The following is a 12567-nucleotide window of genomic DNA, read 5'->3' as shown; positions in this document are numbered from 1 at the left end:
ATTAACCAACAGACTTTATCTGGACCTCTTGTGGTGTGAATGTCCTTATGTGCCCTTAAGCCATGTTTGTTGTCTCCTGTTACTTGCAGCCAAAAGCAACCTTCTGATACAGGGATTAACATCACTGTTGGTTTTACAAGCTTCTTGGAAATTATGTGATTTGTACCCACTTTTTCTATAAAAGTAGCATTGATTTATGCTACTATAGTTTTGTTATTTCCTCTATATTCAGTGATAAAATTAATCAATTTTGGATGATAAAGAATTGCAGTTATTCTAAGGAATCTCTATTGCTTTTCCTGAGAGGACTTGGTGCTTTGTTTGAAAATGACAAAAACCAAAATTTTGAGGGCAAATTTTCATCATGGACCACAGCTTAGGAACAAAGAGAGAGCTGACTCAATAAAATCCAGTTTTCAGGGGTAATATTTTCTAGACATATTTTAAGTCTCTGGTTCATGGTCACTCGTCCCAACATTCATATATTCCTATGTTACATATGCCCTGGCATCTCATTCAGTATTTATTTTGATGACATTATTGTAAGTTGCAGCAATGAGTTTATTTTAATCACAACTTTCATGACTCCATGAATTCTTTTTGAGCCATCGATACATTTTTTGTGGTTTGTAGATATAATGCAATACCATAGCAACACTAAAAATGCAAATTTAGTAAATGAAAACTGTTACATACAAAAGAAAGTTATGTGAAGATAACACCTTCTTGCTTGAAGGTTAGACAAGATCCTGTTGTCATCCTTGTAACCCATGTGCAGCCTTGAAGGACACAGTGACTAAAGATGTAGCAGGGCGTCTGTGAAAATCATGTCTCAAAAGTGTGAGATGTATGGAGATTAAAATTGTTTCTTGCTTTTTTTCCCCTAAAAAACCTGAGTAGAACCCCTGAGACCACCAGTGGTTCATGAAACACATTTTGAAAAACACCACTCTGGGACTGGATTCTCATTAAAGTTTTTTATCATCTGAGGCCTCACCGAGGGGTATTGCGTAATAATTGGTCCTCCTGGGGACTTAAGAGTTTCAAAATCCAAAGGGCAAATGGGTGAAGGAGGAAATATCTTTCAGCTTTCCTTTTCCCTCAAGTCACATGACCAAGTGCTTCACCCTTCCATTTTCCCAAGTTCTTTGATAGTGGCACCAAAAGTGGGACCACTCCAGGACAGGCAATAGCTGGCCATGCGCTGAGCCCCAGCTGAGTGCCAGGCACCATTATGAGCTTTATGTTGGGGTAAGTGGCCACGTTACTGGATACAACAGGTCCCTGACATGGGACTCTAATGTGCTCTCCAATCACTATTCATATGCAACTAGTGTTTCCTTGAACACATCTCAGTATTTTTAAGAAACACTTGTGTTTGGTTTACTCAATGATCTCTCCAACTGGGAGAAGAGCCATTGAGGGCTACCCCTTCTCTATCCTAGTGTTCCCACAGCCCCATAAGCCCCATTAGCTTCCACAGCCCTGAGAGTGAAGTGACTAGATTAAGGGTCAGGTTACCCTCAACATAGGGACGTTAATGACACCCATGAGGATTAACGGTCTTGTTCGGGCCCCAGGTCTCAGGACTGGCCAGGGTCCACTACTATGGTAAGGGGAGGCTAAGGTCATTGCCCAGGTCTCAAACCCATGTAAGACCTCATTTAGACCTTTTGACTATTTCCCAATAAAGTTACACACATTACTTGTGTGTGTAAATTTGTTAACACAAGCATTTAAAATACATATTTTTTGTAATCATCTTCTGACATTCTTTCATTGTTTTAATATATTTGGATCCTCAAAGAAAGAAAGTGGCCTTGGTGTCTTTTGAACTCTGAGAGGCCCTGGAACTGACTGAGCTGCAGTGGCATTGGCACAATGCCACTGATGAGAGGACACTCCTCCCTGCCAGTCAGCAATGCTGACCAATGTCCGGAGCCAGGTATATGAGTTCTAGTGTGCGGACAGTTCGTTCCCAATTCAGTTTGGGAAATCTGGGCTGAGATTACCATAATGAAGCTAAGACTGTATTTTAGTGGAAACAAGGTGTGTTAGATTGGGTTCTCTAGAGAAACACAAAAAACAGCAAAGTATATATATATATATATTTACAGAGCAAGAGAGAGAGAAATTTATCTTAGGAAAATGGCTCACAAACGTATAGAAGCCGGCAAGTCCAAGTCTCTGGAGGAAACGGGCTGGTGGCAGCCCTAGCTTCCGTAAGCACAGGAAGCCAAGAGATTCAAGGCTGGCAGGCAGTACACTCGTTGTTGACTCCAACGAAAGATGAATCCAAGAGCTCCAGGCCGAGCAGTGGGCTGCTCACTCCTGGAAGTTTGTAGTCAGCACACCAGGGTTCCAATCCCTCAAAGAATGTGTCTCTTCCCAGGATGTCCCTGGATATCTTGGAAGCAGGCCACACCCCTAGGGAAACTCCCCTTGGGCAGACTGGCCACTCAGAACACAGTCATCTGATCCCATCATGGGAACAACCACCGAGAACTGGGGTCCAGCCAAGTTGACACACAGCTCCAACTATCACACAAGGGTAAAAGGGAAGCCGAGCATAAATTGGACTCCTCATATCAGGCTGGGGGGTTCAGACATTCTCCTGAAAGCAACAGGGAGCCACTGCAAATGGGTGATGGTGAGTGGTTTGCTCAGTACTGTATTTTATAAACATCACCAATGACTAGTACAAAAACGGAGACTAGAGTCTGAAGCAGGAGCTCTGGTAGTGTAGTGCCTAAGGCATCTGACTGCTAACCAGAAAGCTGGCAGTTCAAACCCACCAGCCACTCCTCAGAAGGAAGGTTGGGCAATCTACTTCTGTAGTAATACTACCTCAGAAACTCAAGGAGGAGTCACTATGAGTCAGGTTCAACTCAATGGCAAACAACAACAACAGAGTCTGAGGCCACTATCTATGTGATTTTTTTTTTTTTTTAATTTATTGTGATTTGGGTGAAAGTTTACAGAGCAAATTCATTTTCCATTCAACAGTTCATACACATTTTATTTCATGAGAGTGACTACAATCCCCACAGCATAATAGCTCTCTTCTTACTTTCTCTCTGTAGTTACCTCTTCCCGGTATTCTTCTTTGCTATGTATTCCTGTCCCCTAAGCTATCTCCCTGTACAAATACTGCCCTTCTGTTCTCCCACTGTTGATTGTTCTAAGGAGTGTATCTACCTAGCATAAACGTTCACCCCATATGCCTGTCTATTGTTTTATCCATGTAATTCTAGGGAGAAATTCCAAGCCAAGATCCCTGGAGGGGGCACAGCAGAGACCCTGTGGTGGGAGTTTCCAGTAAGAACTTAGACAAGACAAATGGCTCTTCCCAGGCAAGATTTCTAAAGGAGAAAGCAGCCTGATCCCAATCTCTCTCATGGGGAATATTTCTTCCCATTTGAGCCTGGCTGAGGTAAGTAAGAAGACTGGAAAATCTCTGAGGTGAGAGCAGGTCCAAAGGAGAACAGGAGGTAGGAGTGAGAGTTGCTTATTGGGCAACTAGGGAGTCTGATGTCCCACTTTCTGGGCCAGTCCCTCCATTGGCTTCTGCCATCATTTCCTATTCTGGTGCTTGAAGAAGCCAACCTGTAGGGGGAGAAAGAAGAAGGTCAGGAAGTCTAGTGGAAGAGAGGATAAGGGATGATTATGGATGACTACCATTTCCGGGCCCCCTACTATGTTCAACACACTGTGGTAGAAACTTTATACACATTATGTCATTTAGACTTTACCACAATTCTGGGAGTTGGTTAGGATTACCTCCAGATTAAGAATCCAAGACTCAGAGTGGACCAAACACTTGCCTATGGTCACAGAAAGAATTAATGGTGGTATCAACATTCAAACCCAGGTCTGTGTTTTTGTATTATAATCTGTTATCGAAGGAAATAAAGAGATGGAGAAAAATGGCAAAGAAAGGGAGAGAAATTACAGGAAATCTGAGAATTGGATCAAACTCACTGTCATGGAGTTGATTTTGACTCATAGTGCCCCCCATAGGATTTCGAAGGCTGTAAATCTTTACAGAAGCAGACTGCCTCATCTTTCTCTGCACGTTGGTTAGTGGATTTGAAACACCAACCTTTTGGTTAGCAGCCCAATGCCTTAACCACAATGCCACCAGAGTTCCTTTGAGAACTGGATGTTGTTGCTATGTGCCTTCGAGTCAGACCTGACTCATAACTACCCCTCCTTGGGTTTCCGAGGAAGTATCACTACGAAAGATTGCCCAACCTTCCTTCCAAGGAGTGGCTAGTGGGTTTGAACCACCAGCCTTCTGGTTAGCAGGTAAGTGCCTTAGGCACTACGCTACCAGAGCTCCTTGAGAACTGGATAGGAAGGTACAAATGTGGGAAAGAATTAGGCAATGATGGTGTCATAGGTGGGAGGGGATCTTTCACAATAAGTAACCTAGCAAGGATTGCACCCAGTCTTGCCTGACTCCAAGGTGAGCTTGTTTCTACCATGGAAAGAGTGGGATCAGATGCTGGTGGTGTCAAGAGTGGAATAAAAAAACATTCACCTTGTACCGTGTGCCATAATGAGAGCCAATAGCAGCAGACCTCTCAGGGGGCTGCACCCGAAGAGGGACATAGGTTTATAGACTTCATCCTTCCCTGGTACTGTCTCCACTTGGAGTGGAGATGACCTCATCAGAAAGTTATCAGGCCTCTTGTTATCCCAGATCCTCTATGCACCCACAATGAGTACCTTCCCTCTGCCAACCCCCAGTTAGTTCCTCTCCTTTCACAGCTCTTCTTCAAAGAGTAAGATGCAAAAGCAACCATAGACTCAAGGTGTTCGTCTTCCTCCCTCCAGGCCTGCAAACCCTTGCCTAGCATTACAGACTTAGTATCATGATCTCTTTCACCAGCCTGGCCACTGCCTACCACACAGTTAATATCTGGGCTCTCATAATGCCTCCTGTCCTGTTGTTGTTGTTATGTGCCGTCGAGTCGGACCCAACTCATTGAGACCCCTCCTTGGGTTTCTGAAGCGGTATCACTATGGAAGTAGATTGCCCAACCTTCTTTCTGAGGAGTGGCTGGTGGGTTTGAACCACCAGCTTTCTGGTTAGCAGTCAAGTGCCTTAGGCACTGAGCCACCAGAGCTCCTTCTCCTGTCCTGGAAGCTGGGAATACATGGATCTGTTGAATGTGATGTCAGCCATGCTCACAACCAATACTTTCTTCTGCAGTGTCTGAGAAAGAGAGGAGGAAAGCTTGAGAACTGGCTTGAAAAATGCCCTCACTCTAGGGCATCAGGTACCACAAAAATCTGAGGAGGGGCTCTGCTGTTTGGTGTTACACTCCTGGCTGACCCAGCCAAAGCTGAAGTTCGTCCTTCAGGATGAAGTTAATTGATTCTTGAAGGTGAAAGGAGGGGATGTCACAGTAGAACCTCAGGCAGATGGCAACAGAGCAGTCCTAAGGGGTAGAGAAGCAACATCAGTCTGGAGAAAGATGGACTTGAGGGTAGATGACAACATTAAACTATTTGACTTGAAGGGAGCAGCCACATCTGAATACAAGAGGGCCATTCAGCAGGTGCCTATCTAAATGCAACATAAATTCATTCATTAAATTCCTCTGGTGTATGGCTTAGAGTGGAGTCCAGCCCAGATGTATTCTCAGCAGCACAGAACTCTTCTGAATATTGGTTAGGAAGTCAGATTCTGTTTTTCCCAAAGAGCACTGAATACATGGATTCTAAAAGGAGACAAAGAAGGAGCATCTCAGTGAGGTGTTGGGGATTCATGAGGGACACAGGGAATTCAGATAAAGAGCATTAGTGGAGGAGCCATATACAATCCTCAATACATAGGGAGGAAGGACCTCCATCCCTGCCCCAACAGCTCACAGGCACCCTGAAGTTGATGCTGACAGGCAGGTCCTTCAGTCCCAAGCTGTTCACCTAAACAGAAAGAACTGAGGGCGAAGCCAGACTCCACACTTCTCCCCAGTCTCCATACCTACCCTAGCCCAAGCTCCTGGGTCTCCACCACTTGCCTGGTTTCTATGCTTGGCCACACTGCTTTCCTCCTCCTCTGAGGCTGAGAAGCTGAGGCACTTGGTGGGTTGCTCATGGCTGTGGAAAGAGGAGGCATGGAAAGATCTGAAGTTCTGCAGGGGCCCCCTGAGGAGGTTCCGGTTGACAGCAGGATGGGACAGGTGATCAGTGGGGCTCTGGCGGCATAGCGCCTAAGGCATTTGACTGCTAACCAGGAGGCTGGCAGTTCAAACCCACCAGCTACTCCTCGGAAGGAAGATCGGGAAATCTACTTCAGTAGGGATACCACTTTGGAAACCCAAGAAGGGGTCGCTATGAGTCGGATTTGACTCAACAGCAGAGAGTTTGGCTTTTTGTTTGGTTTAGGGAGCAGAAATGAACTTCAAGCTGGGTGCAAGGCGCTCCAGAAGCTGCCCACAGAGGAGACTGCCAAGGAGGCTGGGCAGTGGGTGCAGGAGAAGGAGCTGAGACTATGCCACTAACTCACTGGCAGGCTCCTCCTTGCACCTCAGTTTTCTTTTCTGGTCTTCATGGGCATATAGGATGATGGGTAGGCAGGTAGGACACAGCAAAGTGTTGGTAATACTCAAGCTGCTGCTGTTGACCGGATGCCTATCAGACACTGCCCCTTTCTGATCTCCCACAGGCCTTCTCTAGGGGTCCTTCTCCCTGTTTCCTTGGCTTTTCTGGGCCTGGGGCTTGGAGGTGAGGAAAGGGTCAAAAGCAGATTCTTCACTGGGGCCTCAGTTTAACAACATCTCCTCAGGCTTGCTCTGGCCTGAGACCCAGTGACCAGCCTGGCTCCACACATGGGTGGCCGGTCTTACCTCTGCCCCTCCTTTTCTGACTCTCTGGGCACTTCTTTGCCTGCACAATCCAAATTTCAGCCCACCACATCCTACTCTGAAGTCTCTTCCTTCCTCTGCTAAGAGACTCCCTACAAAATGCCAGAGCCTTACCCTGGGGGGGAGGGCCTCTGAGTGCCCCCATCCACAGAGCCACACCTGCAGAGTGCAGCTGAGCTTCAGGGAAACTCATGTCTGGACAGGTGTGCCCTGCCTGTGGGTCCCTGGCAAAGACATGTGCAAACCCCAAGACACAGGGTAGCAAGCAGCTCAGAGCATACATCTGGCTGGGCTTCTGAGAGCTCTCGCAGTGTGAAACTCTGGGCAGGAGGAGAACATTCAACGAGGTGTGTGAGTGGAACTGGCAGAGGAGTGTCGCCAGGGTAAGTCACACAGACTCATGATACATGTATCACAAATACAAGTGCCACAGGGTAGGGATTTATGTCTACTTTCTGATTACCCATGATAGGGGCTCAATAAGTCTTCACTGAATGTTGAATGAATTTATGGAAAGTAACCACAGCACTATGCCTGGCACACAGCAAATACTAGGGAAGTATTTGTTAATGTTACTCTTGATCAAACACTTGACTCGAGATGGCTCCTTGGTGCCAAACACCTCAAGTCTAATCCTCCTCAGGCAACATTTTAAGATCCTATATTATGCCCTTATATAATACATAATTATATATACTTTGAAGATATGTAAGTATACATTATGCATTATATATAGGTGTGTCTAAACCCAGGCACATGGGAACTCTGGTAGCATAGTGGCTAAGGCACTTGACTGTTAACCAGAAGGCTGGTGGTTCAAACCCACCAGCCACTCCTCGGAAGGAAGATGGGGCAATCTACTTCTGTAGTGATACTGCCTGGGAAACCCAAGGAGGGGTCGCTATGAGTCGGGTCTGACTCGATGGCACATAACAACAACAACAAAAACCCAGGCACAGTATTTTCAAACACCTCATATGCATGTGAAAACTGGACAATGAATAAGGAAGACCGAAGAAGAAATGATGCCTTTGAACTGTGGTGTTGGTGAGAAGTACTGAAAATACCATACACCGCCACAAGAATGAATTAATCTGTCCCAGAAGAAGTGCAGCATGAATGCCTCTTAGAAGAGAGAACGGGCAGGCTGTGTCTCACCTGCTTTGGTCACATGTTGTCAGAAGGGACCATTCCCTGGAGAAGGATGCCATGCATGGTAAAGTGGAGGGTCAGAGTGAAAGGGGAAGATACCTCAACAGACAGATGGTCACAGTGGCTGAAACAGTGGGCTCAGGTATAGCAAGAACTGTGAGAATGGTGCAGGACTCATAGTGCCTCTCATTGGGCACTATGAGTCAGATCCAACTCGAAAGCACCGAGCAACAAACAGTATGCTAGGTCCTATACTGGGGCTGGGGAGCTCTGGTGGCGTAGTGCCTAAGGCATTTGACTGCTAAACAGAAGTCTGGCAGTTCAAACCCACTAGCCACTCCTCAGAAGGAAGATTGGGCAATATACTTCTGTAGAGATACCACCTTGGAAACCCAAAGAGGGGTCGCTATGAATCCAATGGACTCCACGGCAGTGAGTTTGGTTTGTTTGGTTATACTGGAGCTGAGGCCACAGGGAGGACCAGAATGTGCTCCTGTGTCTTTCTCTGCCCCACTGCCAACCTCAGAATTACCTTCATCCATGTCAGTCTTTCCCCAGGATCCCCAGGACCCTCACTGGGAGGAACAACCTTCACAGTCTTACAATACTGACCCAGCTCAAGTACTTGGACTCAAGTCAGATTCCAAGTCTTTGTTTCACTGAAGATGGCACAGGGACTCAGGCAGCCAGGTTTGAGGGTCAGGTCAAAGGTCACAGAGCTCTTGAGGTCACCTGTAGGAGAAACAGGGGATGGAGAGGGATGATGAGAGAGCCAGGAGTTCCTCAGGTGGGCACTGAGTAAGGCGGGAGACAGAAGTCCTGGCCTGGGAGCCTGAGAGGGATCAGGGTGTCCTGAGTCAAAAAGGAAAGGACTCATCAAGCTGGGACTTGGGTAATTATGAAGGTAGATTTTAGCATCACCCAGTTCCTGGACAAAGGCCACCTGCTCTGGACACTCAAACACAGACCTCACAGTTTCTGCAGGTGTGAAGCTCATGTTACCCACATCCTGAGCACAGGCCTGGCGCTGTGGGCAGGACACTGAGCTGAGGACAGGTTTTTGTCACCTGGGACAGAGAGAAGTGAAGACAATTAGGTTATGAAAACCTCCATTAATCATAGAGATGGGACCTAAGGTCACTTGGGGCAATAAACAAGTCATAACTAGTCAGCTAGAAAGGAAACCACCCCCTCCTCCGCCCCATTCCTTGCTGACCCTCCAGCTTACAGATGTTTTCCAGCCATACACTCTAAGCCAGTCCCAGCCAGATCCAGGAGCACAGCAAAAAGGACAACTCTGCCCTTTAGCTGAACCTGGGACGTTAAGACTCATGTCAACATCTTCCCACTTCCACCCTACGCTTACTGTTTCCCTTCAACCTTCTTTCCTATCTCTTTTTCCCTTCTTAGTTTCGTCCCTCAACAAACACTGCCCTTTTGATCTTGTATGATCTTGATTTTTCTAATGAAGGCATCTCTTCCTGGTGTTATTGTTCACAACATAGGCCTGTCTATCTTTTGGCTGAAAGTTGAGCCACAAGGGAGAGTTCAGATCACAGCTTGAAGGGTATCTAAGGGCTATAGTCTCAGAGGTTCCATCAGTCTCCATCAAACCAGTAGGTCTGATCCTTTTTTTATGATTTTGAGTTTTGTTCCACATTTTCCTCCCACTCTATCTGAAGTCTCCTAGTGTGATCCCTCTCAGAGTGGTCAATGGTGGCAGTCAGGCACTGACAGAAAGTCAGTCTTTCTGTTGCAGGGTAGTGAAGGCTGGGGTTCACACAGTCCATTAGTCCTTTGAACTATTCCCTTGCATCTTTGATTTTCTTTAATTTTCCTTGCTCCAGACAGGGAGACAACAAAAGTTGCTCCTTAGATGGTCGTTCACAAGCTTTAACACTCCAGTTGCCGCTCACCAAGGTAGGATGCAGAACATTGTCTCTGTGGACTATGTTATGCTAATTGACCTTAGTGTTCCCTGAAGCTATGATCCTGAGCTCCCATGGCCAATGACTCATTTCCTCAAGATGTTTGGTTATACATGAAACAAATCCAAAAACTCAATAATGACCAGAATTACTGGTCAGATGAAGTCTGGTGAGAGAATCACAATACTATGGCCCTGAAATACATTCGGTACCTGGAATAAAACACACACCCAGGGGTGGGCTCTCAGCCCAATAGTTAACAAGATGTACATGCAGACCACTCAACCCAAGATGCCGCACCCACACATTCAATGATAATACATCCCTTAGAGCAATAGCCCATGGGACACCAAAGGACCAACATTCAAACTGAGGAAATGCAGGACAAATAGGAGTGCCTAATTATGAGGGGCACAGGGGAGTGTTGCAGGGTAGGGAGGGGAGGAGACTGGGTTAGGGTCGGACATGGCGAATGGGGAATGAAACTAAATGTACGCGTGACTTTGAATGTAAAACAAGCTCTTAAAATAAAATAATAATAATAATAAAAAAGATGTTTGGTTATAACTAAGACGTTTTCATAACTTTGTCCCCTGTATGCTCTACTACACTCATGGACATATTTGCAGCACATATAAATACTTATGTAGAAATATCCTCGATCAAACCTGTCAACTCTATATATATTCCTGGATACAATCCCATTAGTTTTCCCATCCCTGTTCAGCTTGGGTGTCTACCTACATATCCACTGATAGATATTGTTATTACTATCATTGCAGGATTGTGTATGAAATAGTATTCACCTCTGTTGCCCTTAACTCTTGTGCACTTCCCTGGGTCTTCCACTGCCTTGATAACTTTGTGCTGACCTCTCCTTTATTTTATATTGCATTCCCCTTCACTCAAGTTAACAGGTGTCTACCCTCTGGTTAGTGATTTACCCTCCCTTCTCCTCCCATCTCAGGTAACCTTCAAAGAATGATTCTGTGTGTAAACCTTTTCTTGGCTTTTTTACAGTAGTGGTCTCATACAATATGTGTCCTTTTGTGATTGATTAGTTTCACTCAGCATAACGTCCTCTAGGTTTTTCCCTATTTTGAGGTGTTTCACAGATTCATCATTATTCTTACTGCACGGTATTCCATTGTTCCAGAGGTTGTAGCATGTAACGTTTTCATTCTCGATTGATTCAAGGAATTTTTTTATTTCTCTTACCCAATAGATTTTAAGCAGGGTGTTATTCAGTTTCACATATTTTTTTCCTTGATCTTTTTGTTGTTGATTTCTTATTTTACAGCATTGTGATGCTAACAAGATGCTTTGTAGTATTTTGGATTTTTAAAATTTATGGAGGCTTGTTTTGTGGCCTAACATGTGGTCTATGCTGGAGTCCTGACAATGTTCTATGTGCACTGGAAAATGATGTATAGTGTACTGTTGTTTGTGGAGTTCTCTGCAGATATCTATGAGGTGCAGTTGGTTGATGGTGGTGCCTCACTTCCTCTACATCTTGTTGAGTCCCTTTCTAGCTGCTCTGTGCTGTATCAAAAGTGATGTGTTAAAGTCTCCTACTGTTATTGTGGAGTTGTTTGTCTTTTCAGTTCTGTTAAAGTTTGATTTATGTATTTGGGGCCTCTTTCATTGGGTGCATAGATATTTACTATAGTTACATCTTCTTGTTTGATTGACCCATTAATCATTATATAATGTCCTTCCTTGTTTCTTTTGCTGGTTTTTGCCTTAAAGTCTACTTTGACAGAGATGAATATTGCTTCTCCTGCTCTTTTTTTGTTGCCACTTGCATGATATATTTGTCCATCCTTTGATTTTTAGCTTATTTTCATCTTTGTGTCTAAGGTGTGCCTACTGTAGACAGCATATTAATGAGTCATGTTTTTGGTACTGGTACTCTCTGTCTCTTGCATTTAATCCATTTACATTCAGTGTAATTATTGATATATACAGATTTACTGCTGTCATTTTGCTGTGGTTTGTGTGCGTGTGTATGTGTGTGTGGTGTTAATGGTTTCTTTGTTCAATATATTTTTCTGTGCTCAGTTCATTTTGTTTATGGACTTTCCTATCATTTCCTGTGTTGCTATTGTTTTAGTGTTTACTGAGACTTCATGATTTTCTTCTTTTTTATTTTGATGAGGAAGTTTATTAATCTCCTTTGAGGTTACCTATAATTCATTATTACCTTCCCAAGTTTAAAGCAGTCCATTCTGTCTTGCTGTTATCTTAAATTTCTCTCCGTTTGGACGTTCTGTAACTACATTCTTTATTTCTTCTTTTTGCTTTGTAGTTATCATTGTTTGCAAACTGACATCTCTGGTTCGCTATTTTCAGCCTCGTAGGTTTACTTTATTTTTGATACTTCTTTATCTAGGTTGGTCTCCAGGTGATGTTGTCATGTCCCTTACTCTGGTTGTTTTCTGCCATTGTGGGTTCTCTGTCTGAAGGATTCCCTTTAGCATTTCTTGTAAGGTAGTGTGTTTTTTAGGGAGCTCTGGTAACATTGTGCCTAAGGCATTTGACTGCTAACCAGAAGGCTGCTGGTTCAAACCCACCAGGCACTCCTCGGAAGGAAGGTTGGGCAATCTACTTCT

General features: G+C 44.7%; 1 protein-coding gene across 1 annotated transcript in view; it reads right to left on the bottom strand.

Annotated features, from left to right (window-relative positions):
- Window positions 1-1436: 1436 nt before the first annotated feature.
- The window catches only part of ITGAM (integrin subunit alpha M), a 107385-nt gene continuing 96254 nt past the window's right edge, over window positions 1437-12567 (bottom strand). The window contains 8 exon segments of the mRNA XM_042782959.1: window positions 1437-1485; window positions 5127-5242; window positions 5342-5359; window positions 5361-5448; window positions 5656-5729; window positions 5841-5877; window positions 5879-5934; window positions 6030-6108. Coding sequence (XP_042638893.1) covers window positions 1437-1485; window positions 5127-5242; window positions 5342-5359; window positions 5361-5448; window positions 5656-5729; window positions 5841-5877; window positions 5879-5934; window positions 6030-6108 — 517 coding nt within the window.

The sequence above is a fragment of the Orycteropus afer genome, unplaced genomic scaffold, assembly GCF_000298275.1.
Source record: "Orycteropus afer afer isolate SDZICR_OR568_19922 unplaced genomic scaffold, OryAfe1.0 scaffold00542, whole genome shotgun sequence".
Classification (NCBI taxonomy): Eukaryota; Metazoa; Chordata; class Mammalia; order Tubulidentata; family Orycteropodidae; genus Orycteropus; species Orycteropus afer.
Note: the sequence above shows the minus strand (reverse complement) of the source record. Positions and strands in the feature narration are given on the sequence as shown.